This window comes from Gadus chalcogrammus, chromosome 6 (genome assembly GCF_026213295.1).
Source record: "Gadus chalcogrammus isolate NIFS_2021 chromosome 6, NIFS_Gcha_1.0, whole genome shotgun sequence".
In the NCBI taxonomy this organism is placed as follows: domain Eukaryota; kingdom Metazoa; phylum Chordata; class Actinopteri; order Gadiformes; family Gadidae; genus Gadus; species Gadus chalcogrammus.
The window spans coordinates 7244367-7259663 of NC_079417.1; the positions used below are offsets into that span (position 1 = coordinate 7244367).

Sequence of the window (15297 nt, forward strand, 5' to 3'; positions counted from 1 at the left end):
GTGTCAAGCCAAACATGGCTACAACTACCACCACACCGACCAGAGAGTTGATAGCCAGGGCGACAGGCATGGCGACCCTGACAGCAGTGTCGACTGGCTGCAGGATACCTCAGACAGTCTGGTGGAGTGGGGAGGTGAACCCAGCGTTTTTATGTAAGCTATTTCTTCAAAATATCACAATTAACCTGTTTCTCCACTGCCCTTCTGCCAAACTGCACCTTCTTCGAAGCTTTTTTTTCCACAGTCGTTTAATCGGCTTGGAGATGTTTTATCGAGTGAACTATTTCTAAGCTCAAGTGGAGCCACACTGCTTAGATTATAGACAGTAGATTATAGTCGAAGGCATCCACTGTTCATTAAGTAAGCAGGTTTGAATAAATTAATCAAAATAGCTTATAATTTGTGAATTTAAATTCCGTTCAATCATCTCAAAATCAATTTAATTGAATTTATTTTCTTTGGTAACGTGAAGTTTAGTTTTGGTATCACTTAAAAAAAAAAATCACTTATAATTTTCTTGTTAAATATTTAAAGATCTCCTATTATGCTACTTTTCTGTTCTTAATTCCTTATTAATGACTCCTATAGAGCAACCTGACACGAATCACAGCACAAAAAACTAGGTTGATTTTCGGGAAACTCTTCCTCTTATCTGTGCGCTTTCAGCGTTCTCTGTCAACACTCGGCTTCTTTATTCTCCGCCCCCTCGCTGTCACGGTTAGCGGGTGGCAGGCAGGCAAATAGGACCCAATAGCAGACAGTTTAATAAAAGGATAATTTATTAACACAAAAGGCAAGGAACACGGGTGACGCGGGTAACACAGGTAACACAGGGAACACAGGTAACACAGAACAAAACTCACCACGAACTAAAATGATCCGACAAGGAACAAAGGAAATACAAGGGCTTAAATACCAAGCACACACAGGGCACGCAACGAGTAACAGCTGAAACACATTAGGGGAGGGAGCAGTAATCACACAGGAGGGAAACTTGACCGGACATGGGGAGAAACAAGACAGAGATACCAAAGTAAAACAGGAAACACACCAAAACAAGACAAGGAAACTGACATACCATGACAGTACCCCCACCTCAAGGGTCGACTACCAGGCGACCCACGACATGCAAAAAAAAGAAAGTCAAACCCAAATAGGGTGGGTGGGGGGGTGCCAGGAGGAAAGAACAAAAAAAAAATCTCGAGGCCTGCAATCCTGGAGACCTGCAACGGCGAAGACCCACAGCTGGCCGGCACCGGCGAAGATGAAGGCGAGGTAGAGGGCAGGCCGCTTCTGGAAGGTCTGGAAGGCGGAACCCCTCGGGAAGGCAAGGTAGAGTGCGGGCCCCTTCTGGAATGTCTGGAAGGCGGGACCCCTCTGGAAGGCAAGGTAGAGGGCGGGCCGCTTCTGGAAGGTCTGGAAGTTCTGGAAGAGGGCCACCCTCAGGAAGGAGTAGGGTTCAGGAACCGGACAGGGCTCGGGACCGGAGTCAGCTCAGGGGCTGGAGAGAAATGTTGAACCGGATGGCACTCCACAATCAACACCCCCACTCTGATAGTCCGTAAGGCACCCTCCAACCCGGGCCTTGAAGCGACAGCGCTGCACATACGCCCCAACACAACCTCCAACAAAAAGAGCGTCCGCTTGGACCAATGATGGTCGGATCATTCTGTCACGGTTAGCGGGTGGCAGGCAGGCAGGTAGGACCCATAGCAGACAGTTCAATAAGAGGATAATTTATTATCGCAAAAGGCAAGGACCACGGGTGACACGGGTAACACAGGTAACAACGGGGACACAGGTAACACACAGGACACAACTCACCACAAAGTAAACTGATCCGACAATGAACAAAGGAAAGACACAGGCTTAAATACCAAACACACACAGGGCACGCAACGAGTAACAGCTGAAACACATTAGGGGAGGGAGCAGTAATTACACAGGAGTGAAACTTGACCGGACATGGGGAGAAACAAGGCAGAGATACCAAAGTAAAACAGGAAACACACCAAAACAAGACGAGGAAACTGACAGACCACCACATGCAAAATCCGGATTGTTCTACGTAGATAAATCTCGGAAATTTGAACAAGTGAATGCCGAGCAGCGTCCCTAGTGTTTAGCGCTCTGCACAGCCACCCTAGAAGGTCAGCAGGGAATACGTCTAAATGCATGTAGTCATTATTTGACACTTTAGTATGGTTAAACATGATTATAAATCATTACATCAACGTTTATAGGTCATAAAAGTCGAAAAAGCATAAAAGGTGGAATTTCAGACGTCGTATTTAGTGGCAGAAATATAAACTAGTTACGTATATATATATATATATATATATGTATGTATTTATCAGTCCCTCCAGAAAAACGCGATTATGCGATTGCATAATTTGACGCATAATCAGCCAAAGTCTGCATATTCATGCGGGGGCCGCATTTTTTCAAATATGCAACACTTTCACCGCATAAATTGCAGATTTCCGCTCAAAATATGCGGGGCTTGCATGATTTCATAATCCCTTCATTTTCGTTGCAAAAAAGTCACATATATCTAAAATTGAAAAATGTTGCGTATACTTCACACAAGAGCAGCCATTTCCCCCTGTTGCCATGGGAACGTTATGAAGTGACGTAATTATGCAACGTGAACGTCATCAAAAAGCTGCACTTTTCACAAGTTCCCGCATTTTTTCGCAAGTTCCCGCAGTTTTGCAAGTTCCCGCAATTTCATCGCATAAGATTGCATAAATATGCTGCATATTTCAATGCAATTTTTAAGAAAACGTGCCGCATAATCAAGGATTTTTGGCCGCAACAATTGCAGAAAAGCGCTCCATTTTTCTGGAGGGACTGATATATAGTGTTATATATATATTTATATTGTCCTTAAATTTATGTTATTTATATTTCTTAGGTTGTATCTTTTATCTGTTATGTATGTATATATGTTTACATTATATATATATATATAATATTATATATTTTATATTATATTTTATTCTTAATATTTGTGTATGTACATCTTTAATAATCCCCCTGGGATTATTAAAGTATTAATCAATCCATCAATCTGATAGAACAAGTGCTAGTTGCTTTGCTGTTTGGTCTTCATGCACAGTACTGTAATTTCCGCCTTGAGCTCAAAGGTTCAAAAGGAGTTGAAAAGTAGGCAATAACAACCAGTCCATGGCAGTATGGGCACTAACACTGCTCTGCATTGTCTCTGTAGCCCACACTCACATCCCAAGCAGAAAAGAATTACGTCTCTCTCAGTCATTCTCAATCTCTTTCCATCTTTACACATTTTCATAAATTCACAGTGCCGTGCCACTGAGCAAAATGTGAGTTTGATGCACTCTAGGTTTAGGTTTTAGATTGATCCTCGTTGATTTATAGATGCAAATCTATGGATTGCTCGTGGCGATATTTTTTCTCCTGGTCTCTGTTGCCGTGGTGGTGTTGGCCGTGTTGTTCTGTTTAGTGGCTCAGTTATGCATCGCTGCCCCTCATAACAGATCCTCTGAACAAGGAGATTATGCTGCATCCATTCAGAACACCGGGCAGGAATGCTACAATCAAGATGATGAGGTGGAAGGCCAAGATGGTAAATAAGTTACGGGAAATGTAAGAACATTCCTTTCAAATTCTTCTTGGAGAACCTGTGTGACAAGCCAACATAAACGGCATCACGTTTTGGTAAATCAGCCGGGAGTGGTTTAGCTTTATTCTGAATCATGGAGGAAAAATGGAGGTCCTCTTTTCGAGGTTATTGTATGTAAACTGTTTACTTTCTACCTTGTTTAATAATCATGAGAAATGTACATCTGGGTTTATTCTATGTGCACTTTTCCATGAGCCCTCTAACATGAACCCCTTACTGACAGCCCGTGGGTAAGATTGATATGAGCCTAAATGTATTTGATTTATGATCATATATAAATATATCTATACCATTAAAACCCTCACAATCCGTCATATAAAGAACTGCCCTCAATCCTGGAACTTTCCCCAGGGTCTCATCACAGGGGGAAGCTAGAAGGTCAGCCCATCGACGGGTCACTGGACCACAGCGAGGGGTCTCTCACTACAGACGACGCCGTGGAAAGCGACAGTACTCCCAAGCTCAACACCGGTGACGTGGACAGTAGTCTAAGCCTCTTCCTTTGGTTTGCTCTGCTTCACAACGTGACTCGACCTGACCATCTGATATATATATATATATATATAGAGCAAGTAAAGCTGATATAGGCTCTGTGATGCAGACTCTGTGACGTCGGCCCTGCCATATATGATGATACATGTGATCCATCAAACACTCCCTTAATTATCGTGGAAGAATCCTTGAGAAGGAAGGCAGAAAGAGAGACTCATCCCTCCTTCCTGTGCAACGGGTGTCTGAATGGGCACATTTCCAATATATTACTTCATTTTGCAACATATATTTTGTATAACCTTAGCCTCATAGCATAATTGCTAAGTCATATTTTGTTCAAATTGTGATATCTAATGATTTACTGTGCCTGATCGGATATATCCTAAGCCAATCAGAGTGCTTTTTCAATTCCGTAATCACTATCTGCCTAAGTCATCTATTTGACTTTTTGACGCTAAATAAAAAGATGCACCTTCAAATACGACTTAGGCAATTACGCTATGAGACTAACGATTACGCAACACTGTTCTTTTTTTTTAATTTTTATTTTTTTATTTTTTTTGGGAGCATTGGAAATAGCGTAGTGTACCCCTCCATGTCCACAGCGGCGGGCGCCCAGGAACCCATCCCGGAATACAGTGCGGCGGAGGAGCGCCGGGACAGCCTGCTGTGGAGGAGCGTGGCGATCGGAGACCAGGAGCATCGCGTGGACATGAAGTGCATCGAGCCATACAGGAGGGTCGTCTCCCATGGAGGTGAACACGCACACGCACAGATGCACGCGCACAGATGCACACACGCACGCACACAAGCACGAACGCACACACACATGCACACGCAAAGACTCACATGGCATAGCGTTGAAGCCACTTGAGGTTGGAAAAGACACTACGTCACATGCCCTGGGAATTGAACTAGCACACCCGCACCACACACACGCACGCACACAGACACACAGACGTACACACAGAGACGGCCGTGGCAAGTAGGAGGACTTGTTTTAGTGCACAAAGTTGAGTTTTTCCTGTTGACATGCATGTGAATATTGAACACATTGTGTTTTTTGTTTTGCAGGTTACTATGGTGACCAGAACGCCATCATTGTCTTTGCAGCGTGCTTCCTACCAGATAGTAACTGTGAAAACTACAACTATGTCATGGAAAATCTTTTCCTGTAAGAAAATTTTCACTGACAAATACAATAGACTTTGCCAATGCCTGTTTGTCAGAAGACCCCAAAATGTCAAACACCCTATTTTCTTTTAAGATAAATTCTATTTACTTAGCTTCATTGGTAAATCAGTGTCTGTGTATTTGAGTCTATTTGTGTGTATGTGTGTATTGGGTCTGTGTGTGTTTGTGTGTACAGGTATGTCATTGGTACTTTGGAGCTGATGGTGGCGGAGGACTATATGGTTGTTTATCTAAACGGAGCCACACCGCGCCGGAGAATGCCTGGCTTCAGCTGGATGAAGAAGTGCTACCAGATGATAGACAGGAGGTAACGCACAAATATCGGCCTCTTCTGACATCACAAGTGGGCATTTCCACATAGATGTATGACTGATAGATGAGCAACGTTTGCTACAGTCCACTTGGTAGGCTGGTTGAGTGAACTATCCAGTGTACATTTAGGTGGATACGCCCATTTGTGAGGTCAGAAGAGGCCGAATTTCAAAAAGGCTTGTAATGGCTAATCGCACTCACACCTGGTAGAATAATATGTCACCTTTAATGAGCATTCCTTCTGTTTTTACTTTCCTGCTGTGGACACCCTAACTAACGCAGGGTGTGAGCATCTAACACACAACCATACTTAAATTATATTTTCGCTTTTGTTCCCATAGGCTGAAGAAGAACCTGAAGCAGTTCATAATTGTGCATCCTTCCTGGTTCATACGGACTGTACTGGGTCTGACCCGACCCTTCATAAGGTCTCATCTAGTTCCCTACATTGTACAAACTGAGTGAGATATTTATATTAGGTAGATCGTCTAGTAGGAAGTGCTCTCCAAAACTCCACTCTCTAGAATTTGATACAGATTATTGGAGTATAGATTATTACAGATTATCTATTCCAAAGGAATAGATATTAGTTGGAGTTTGAGTGAGTTATAATGTATCCGCAATGCTGTATCAAGCAATATGGTCTCACAAGCATGAATAGCGGAAATACTTGCTGACAAAATGCTGACCTCCTTGAATAAAGAATCCTTATACAAATAGCCATCATAAAGATTAGCAAACCAAAGGATAGCATCATGATGCATCGTTTATTTCAGACAGACCAATATTTGTTTCATTTTATTTCTTCAGCTACAAGTTCAGCAGTAAGATCAAATATGTGCACAGTCTGGCAGAGCTGTGGGCGATGGTTCCCATGGAGTATGTGCAGATTCCTGCGAGTATTGTCAGGTCAGTCCAAGACTCATATTATTTTATTCTCATCACTGCATTGGTCAAGTCATTTGTGAAATGAGCAAGTTGCTGGTATGTTTAAATGTACTGTCAAACTGTTTCATAGTTTCATAGACCTACATGGTAGAAATATTTTTCAAAAGGTTAAGGTAAAATAGAAACTTGCAGGTTGGCCCCTCCTGAAGAAGTAATAATTTGTAAGTTTTGCCGTGAATAGTTTGCTAGCATTTACTCCGCAGGTTAAAAAAACAACTCAATAACTGTAACATTGGGGTTAGGCAGAACCCAAAGTGCACAGACTGACAATGGTGAAAGGGCAGTCAAAAGGTTTATTGAATGCACAGAGGATCTGGATCGGGCAGGCAGAGTAAACGGGGACAGGCAATAAGAGTACGGGGAGCCAATCAGGTAGACTGGGGGTACCGTCGGGCGGGCGGGTAGTCAGGCAGGCGAGGGGTCGGTATCAGGAGGGCAGATAGGCAGGCGAGGAGCCGGAAACGGGGGAGCAGACAGGCCGGCAGGGACTCGACAACAGGCGGGTGCTCAGACAGGCGACGGTTCGGGAACAGGCAGGATCAGCGTCGGAGAACCTCTGGAGTTGCGGGAAAGCTCTGTGAGTAACGAGAGACGATCTGGCAGAGACTGAGTAGAGAGAGAGGATTGATATAGAGCAGGGGTCACCAACCTTTTTGAACCTGAGAGCTACTTCATGGGTACGTACATGAGTCATACGAAGGGCACCATGTTTGATACACTCTTCTGAAATAACCAATTTGCTCAGTTTGCCTTTAGTTATATATTATTAATATTGATTAATGATACTCATCTATGTGAAGAAACTGATCAAGTTAATGATTTCTCACAATAATTATCAACAATGACTTAAAAAAGTTGGGAAAGAGTGCTTCAAGAATGAGCTGTGCTATTTTCAGAACAGGCCTGCGGGCCCCTCATATGGTCCTTGCGGGCGCCCTGGTGCCCGCGGGCACCGTGTTGGAGACCCCTGATATAGAGGGAGCACAGGTGAAGGTGGTTGAGCTAATTAGGTGGGATCAGCTTGGCAAGCAGGTGAACGGGAAAATCAGGAGCGGACCATGATAAGTAACAGCCAGTAGCTCAAGATTAACACGACAATACTTTAAAAATGGTTTTACCCGTCATTTGGTTTCTTGCTTCATTCAACAAGGTAAATATACAGCTGAAGTCGCTGTGTGGGGTATCATTTGAGCTAGGGAGCTAGCTCGGCTTCAAGTTGCTCTTAAAGAGCGTTAAGGTCATATGTCAACATGTCATGTCTCAACTGGAAAAAGAGAAAATGCAAGATGGATGAACTTATCCCATTATAACATTAATTATTAATATTGGAGGTATGACATGCTGATAATTTCCAACTCTCCTCCAAGGTACGAAGAGGAGAGGGGTATACACACATTTGCATGCATGAGGTAAATCATTGAACGTGTGTTCCGGTTGCCCTTGTCTGTGCTTTTAGATTGTGCTCCATATCTGATTTGACTAACAATTTCCCCTAAAGCCTGCCTTTTAATCTTGTCACCCTATTCCCTCAATAAATTACACATTAATGCTTGCTGGCTCGGGAAAATGAATGCAATCAGTTACGTTGTGGCTCTTTTACAGATGACTGTGAATATCGGTAGAATTTTATAACCAGGTGAACACAAAGCAGCTCGATCATTTATTTTATTCAACCAGCAAAAAGCGAATCAGCCTTGTTTGCCTTTAAGTACTTTCAAGATAAAAGCCTGGTTAGGTTAACCTTGTAAGTTGGCATTCCCTATGGTACTTTTTTGTGATTGGTATTATTGTGTTTTAAAATCATCAAAAAAGTATAGACCTATCAGAAATAGAATCTATGACTTGTAACCTATTTTCATTAGACTGCCACTTATCGTGGAATCTATTAATGACTTATCTATTTCACTTCAACTAACTAAAAACATGAGGAATCGGAGAGTCCGGATCAAGTATTGACAGAGACTTTATTGCTACCCGTGAGCAAGCAGCGACGAAGCCGAGTGAGGTTTACAAAGACACTCCAGAATGATTGGGGTACCTTGTACCTTGTTGTTTTATGGGGTCATACTGTATCTTTGAACGTATATTAACCTCTATGCAAACAGATAGATGATGTACATGTTTGAATGTCAGCATATTCTCATGTTTTCTAGGTCATAAATGTGCCTTTTGAACATATATTATCTCTATGCACACAGATAGATGGTGTACAGGTGTGCATATCAGCATATTCTTCAGAAAGTACATCAGATAAGAATAGAGTGAACCGACTCACTGGCGCCACATAACACCTAGCATATAGGGGAAAAGTGATCAGCTATCTTCCACCATTAAAGTATCTATATGATATGTAGTCCTAATAATAATCATAGTTTAACATAAAATGTAAGGTTAATTCCTACCATACCACATCAATTTGTTACTGGAAAATGGCATCAGAATGAAGGCCCATGCAATTCCCCTTTTTATAGGCAATCTTTTCAGTGCATCACCATTTTCCACATCGAGAACCAATGCATTACCCCGTGTCTCAGCTGCTGTAACACTCGCATCCCTACTTCCACACATTGCCAACCTCCCCACCTATCAGATATATAATCTATAACTTGTAACCTATTATCAGTAGACTGCCTCATTTTATAGATAAATTGGTTGATGGAAAATGGCATATGAATGAAGGCCTAACTCCCCCACGCCGTTTTCTCCATGCATCGAATTTGGAAGGCATAAAAGAAAAGGCAATTGTGGCTGATATGCACTCTGTTCTGCTGGTTGAGTAAGAAAACGTTCCAGTTGCTTTTTTGTTCAACTGGATTTAAAAATAAAACTGATTGAAACGAAGGCACACTGACTGAGCTATACTCTACCCTTTATACTAAATATTATACTTTACTCTCTATCATAATACTATACTCTATTTTCATACTAATTATATTTTACTTTCTATGCTAAATACTATACTCATTCTAAATGCCATGGCATACTTAACTCTACTCTTGTCTATTTTGTCTCTACTAACGCTCCTCTGGTATTGTCGAGATGCTGAGCCAGATTGCTGCATGTGTTGTGCATTTTGCTCCCTTGACATATGGATCTCCCACTTACTGACTCTTTTAACCCTGTACATCCCCCCCCCCCCCCCCCACACACACACAATACCTGTGAACCAGACTGGATAAAGAACTACAGCGATCAGCAGACAAGTAAGCAGTATGGATTCATGCTTTCGTGTAAATACTTCCTCCCATATACTACAAATTCCATTTGACGCCCACTGTATCTCCGTCTCTCTCTCTTCTAGAGACAAGAAGAAGGGTAACTCTGCGGTGTGACGGGAGTCACCTGTGGATTCATCTTGATGCAAGGCCAATGCTACTCTATTGAGTATGTTGCATGCCACGCCCTTTACAGTTCATGGCTATGGAGTGCATATGGTTGAACGTCTCCGCTGTATAGCAGGTTAATGAATGTGCAGAGAATGTGATGCATAATCATACTCCAAACACTGTGCTGTTGCTATGGAAGGAATTCTGGCATCATTCAGAACGGAGAGAAAATGAAAAAGAATGTGGTTTCACACTGTATTTGCAAAAACATTTGTGCGATGAATGTGCCTAAATGTTATTTTAGTATCTTCCCCTGGATTTCGTTTGGCATTTGTTATTTTACCTATGTGGTGTCAAGATCAATAACCAACTATCCAGAGATGTATTTTTTAATTAAATGGAATAGACTAGGGCTACCTATACCATGTCAAAATAGAGCTGTTCATTGAGCCCTGCCCATTGTATTCATTATTGTGGGCTGTGCTGTCTTGATTATGTTGTCTATTCATTTAGTTCAGGTTTTATGGCCATTTCCCTGTTTGATATGATCAGGACAGCTATATATTTGGACTCCACTGTCATGCATGAATTGCTGTCAAGGTGTCGTCGGCTCCTGGTTGGGAAACATCTGTCTATTTGCTTTCTTTGGTTTATTCTGTTCCTTCGTCCCAGTAATAAAGAACCACATAAAGCTTTCAAGAAAACAAACCGAAGTATGTTGTCTTTCTTGCCCTGCCTGCAAATAAATGACTCAATGCCCCAGTTAACTACAGTTATATTCCATTATACAAGACGTTCAAAGGGGGGTGTCCTTAGGAGCTACGTCTATGGTCTTACCTGTCAGCACCTTTTGCGATGAGACACTCCCACTTTGTGTGATTCCACTTTCTCCGCGCTCCTTGTACAATCTATTTCTTCAGGGCAGTCTGTCCCTTTTAGTCCTCCTCAGTCCACATTTTGGGATGAGGACTGAGGAATAGGTAGCCAATCTGGTGGGCATCACAATTACAAAATGCCCTTTTTTATTTCCATATAAAATTACACAAATGTTTATATCAGTACAATACATAGAATGATGGGTCTGTAGATGCTTGTTAATCCACAAGTACCCATGATCTCCAATCCAATGATCAAACAAGGCAAGATTTGAAAGTGCAAAATATATCTACCAACCAATAAAAACATATTTTCTCTTTTTAAGAGCTACCCAATAATCTTAAGGCAATCCACATACATTACTTTTGCATCTTAATGCTACAATGAAAGGATCCCAATAAATAACCAGCAAAAAATAAAGCGATATATGTGACTCGTCTGTGGACTCTGCCATAAGCGTATTATCAAACGTATTTTCCTACCATACATCATGCACCTCACTACTACTACTACTACTACTACTACATCTATAACTTTACCACTGATCTACGTCTGTCAGTGCCTTGTGCCTCAGGTACCACTCCAGACAGTGAATGGCTATCGGGTCAGCTGCTAGGTCAAACTTATTTGCGAAAAAGTGATGCTGTTCCAGAAGCCACTGCAGGTCCCCGATGCCGTACACGCACACGGACCGAACGTGGTGTCCGCTACACATAGGGTAGACCGGCCCCTCGTGCCACTGCCACTTGACCATTCGTGCTCTGGCATTCATGTCGGTCAAGTCGTACTTGGCATCGGGCGGTGAGGAACCGGGAACACCGGGCATGCGTTGGATGGTGGCCCAGAGGAACTCGTCGGGGCTGTACGAGTCCTTGGCCCACTCGATCAGCTGCTGCACTCGCTGGTCCTGCAGCACACTCTGGACATAGCCGCGGCTAGCCAGTATGTAAGCGTTACCCGACATCACGGGAAGGTCGAAGGGTGTTGGCGCTTTTTTTTCTCCTGTGGCCTGTAGTGAAAGAAATGTTTTCACTTAGGGCCATTATAAAATCACACACACACACACACACACACACACACACACACACACACACACACACACACACACACACACACACGCACACGCACACGCACACAAACACACACACACACACACACACACCGTAAAAGACCAGTCTGAAAGGCTATTACAAATATAATCGAATTAAACTAATCATATTACAAGTATACTTTGACTTTTTGGGCTTAATTTAAAGTATATTTAACATATACTTTTAAAAAGTGTATTTTCTTCATTTTAAGCTGTATTTCAGTAAAAAGTACTCTATGTACTCTATCACCCTATGTCAGCTTCAGAACAACTCTGTAACATTACTACAGGTTCTTTAGGGCTGGATATTGGTACTAAGGTATCGACCAAAACAACCCAGTATCGAGTAGCATCGAACTCCGTTCAAACATACTTCCATTCTATACTTTTTAAATTACTTTCTATTTTTTAATGCTTTTGCTCGCACCCAATCACCAACAGCGTTCTTTGATTTAAAGGAGACATATTATGGTGTTTTCCCAACAAGTAAACATAGTATTTGAGTTCCAGAAAACATGTTTTTGAAGCTGTTTGCTGGAAATAGCTTTTAGGGAAAAGAATATCGTCTACCGCTATTCCCCTCTGTTTCAGTCCCTTCAGAATGCGCTGTTTCTGGTGTCTGTAGCAGACTGAACCACAGCATGGAGGAGAAGGGATTGTTGCCGTTTGTTGACTCCTGGAGCTCTATATCTATATAACATGGGCGAGGCTAGCACCTTTTTAGGGGTGCTGAAGCACCCCTTAAAGGGGGCTCAGCACCCCTAAAACTTGGACTAAGAAATGTTGTTATTCTAAAAAATGTGTTAGTCTTTGACAATGTCCAAAACATACTCCGTAGTTTGTTGTTTAAAATGTATATGTTAAGGACGAAAATGCCAACAGCCCGGCTTAGTAAATGGTATTGTAGCTACCCTGGGACATTTAAAGAGTTTGTGTATTATGCGTTGCTTTGTATTTAGTGGGTGGGGGCTTGTGTTGAAGGGACCGGGTTGGGGGTCGGGCGTTGCCCGGGTAACCGGTTGTTGTTGGTGTGGATTTTTGCCGTTGGTTACGGGTTTTCAGTAACCAGGTTTGTGACATTAAAGTTCCTACAGGTACTTGTATGACTGGACATTGTTATGTCACTGGCGAGGTCGCTACAGTATCATCCTCTTTTCACAGGCTCCTTCTCCTCTGTACCTGCACCGCTCCGCAACCCAACCATCGTCCAGTACGACTCACGCAGAGTGAGATCCGTTTAGTTGTGATGTTGCGAATCAACTAAGTAACTTGCTCCAAAGCTGTGTCTCACACTTCTTTCCTTTTACCTAGAATTGTTTTGATTCCGATACCATATCGGTGAGTGCTGGAGTCCAGGCACCGGTTACCAGTTAGCTCCGTTAGCCCGGTTAGCTCCATTAGCACCGCTACGGTCGAACTGGAGCGATACGTTTATTCAGCACAAACAGCAGAGCCACAAGTACCTGTGTAGTGCGTACGTGTGTCTCTGTTGTTAAAGTTTATCGTTACTTTGAGACTCATTTTAACAATCGGGAGTCACGTCAACATGACGTCACGCGCGTCTTTTCTGATCCGTCGTCATGGAAACATGAAGCCCTGCCAGTGGTGCGGCGTTTGGACCAGAGTGAAAACAAACGTGTGTACGAGCTGAAAAACAAAACGAGATATAGCCCCAGTATGTGTGAAAACACTCACTGTGGCATTTTAAATTAATTGTTATTTTTTTCCTAGATTTCTGTTATTTTTCAGTTGTGTCTGACTATAGACAATAAAAGGAAGTTAAATGTTTTTATTTTGCTGTATTCATTCATGTTTTACAGAGGATTTAACCTGAACCAGGCTTTGCAACAATAATAATCACATCACATTTATGCAGCCGTAGTACCATACACACACACACACACACACACACACACACACACACACACACACACACACAGCAGGTCTATATATATAGGCCATTTATTACACACAGGTATGAGGTATGTGAAAGATAACTCCTCGCCCTACACTCTGTGTGTGTGTGCGTGTGCGTCTGTGCATGTGTGTGTGTGCATGTGTGTGTGCGTGTGTGTGTGTGTGGCCTGCCAGTGAGCAATTGACATACGACGGTTCTTTAAAAGAAAAAAGACTGATTCAGGTGAGAGACTAGGGACAGTCCATGATGACCTCTATCTTCTTTTTTTTTCAGAACAAAAGCTATGGAGAATCATCCTCAGGACAGAGGCGGAAGACAAAGAGAATGGATGAATATCTTGTTGAGTCAACTTGTGGGGCAGGCAGTGATCTGACCGAATGATCTGTGAACTTGAGAGGCATTTTTCTAGTGTGAATGAGGAGGTACTCAATGGAACTCAGGCATGCAGTCCAACCCCAGGCCACTTCTTGTCTGAGCCTCATCTGACAGCACTGGCTCTGCATTACCATATTGAACTTAAGTCAGAGGAAGTGATAGTTGCAAAAAACTTTCTGAAGCGCAAGAGTGAGGCTGGTACAGTTCAGGACCTGCTAGCAGTGTACAAACTCCTAGATTCTGAAATGTTCCCTTCACTGAAAGCTGTTATGCAGGTTGCCTTGACAATACCATTTAGCAGCTGTACATGTGAGCGGTCTTTTAGTGCCCTGCATCGGCTCCCTACATGGCTCAGGAGGACCACAGGCCAAAGCAGACTCCAGCACCTAGCTGTGATGTCCATTGAAAAGGAGGAGTTGTTCGAAAGAATTGAACACCAAAAGGTCATTGACAGGATTGCCACCCTCAAAGTGCGGTGACATAGAATAAATACCTGAATACTTGGAAGAGCCAAATGGGGATTCAGGGGAAGTACTATCAAAGATTTCCCTCCCTTTCTTTTTTTATATCTATCTTTAATTTCTAAGTATTTAAGACCTTTGGACTTTTTTTTTTTTTTTTTTTGCTCTTGATGTGAAACTTATTTTATTATTAATTATTGATGACTTATATTGGTTTATAAAAGTTCAGACAGGTGTGCAACCAAGTAGGTATATTAGAGATTGCCATTTGTAAATAATTTACAGATAATGACTTGCATTTTGTTGTCCAAGTACCTGTTACTCAGTTCAATGACAATAAAGTTTAATCTAATCAAATCGACGATTAATCAAGTTAACGGTCAGGAAAACCAGCTGAGTGAAGAAGGTTTGGTGTTTGTTACAGGGGGCTGTCTGTGTGAACTGTCACAATAATGCCGCTTTTCCACCGCACATGTAGCTCGACTCGACACGACACGACTCGACACAACTCGACACGGTAGCAGCACGGGTGCTTTTCCACCGCAAATAGTACCTCCTGTACGTGGGCGGGGTCGGCTGCGCGAAAGGGCCGTGACGTATTTTTGTACGCGACGCAAACAAGACCTACGCAACCCACGCAT

The 15297-nt window shown here is 42.6% G+C and overlaps 2 protein-coding genes across 2 annotated transcripts in view; one reads left to right on the forward strand and one right to left on the reverse strand.

Annotated features, from left to right (window-relative positions):
• LOC130383742 (uncharacterized) overlaps nucleotides 1–10874 on the forward strand; it is a 14121-nt gene extending 3247 nt beyond the window's left edge. Inside the window, exons 2-12 of the mRNA XM_056591511.1 lie at nucleotides 1–153; nucleotides 3519–3607; nucleotides 4016–4135; nucleotides 4762–4911; nucleotides 5231–5330; nucleotides 5526–5657; nucleotides 6004–6090; nucleotides 6473–6571; nucleotides 7978–8019; nucleotides 9781–9813; nucleotides 9912–10874. The exon at nucleotides 1–153 is cut by the window's left edge and continues 90 nt beyond it. Of these exons, the coding sequence (XP_056447486.1) occupies nucleotides 1–153; nucleotides 3519–3607; nucleotides 4016–4135; nucleotides 4762–4911; nucleotides 5231–5330; nucleotides 5526–5657; nucleotides 6004–6090; nucleotides 6473–6571; nucleotides 7978–8019; nucleotides 9781–9813; nucleotides 9912–9942 (1036 nt within the window). The 3' untranslated portion in view covers nucleotides 9943–10874. The remainder of the gene's footprint in view (nucleotides 154–3518; nucleotides 3608–4015; nucleotides 4136–4761; nucleotides 4912–5230; nucleotides 5331–5525; nucleotides 5658–6003; nucleotides 6091–6472; nucleotides 6572–7977; nucleotides 8020–9780; nucleotides 9814–9911) is intronic.
• LOC130383744 (beta-1,3-galactosyl-O-glycosyl-glycoprotein beta-1,6-N-acetylglucosaminyltransferase-like) overlaps nucleotides 9789–15297 on the reverse strand; it is a 36697-nt gene continuing 31188 nt past the window's right edge. The window contains exon 5 of the mRNA XM_056591515.1: nucleotides 9789–11821. Within this exon, the coding sequence (XP_056447490.1) occupies nucleotides 11348–11821 (474 nt within the window). The 3' untranslated portion in view covers nucleotides 9789–11347. The remainder of the gene's footprint in view (nucleotides 11822–15297) is intronic.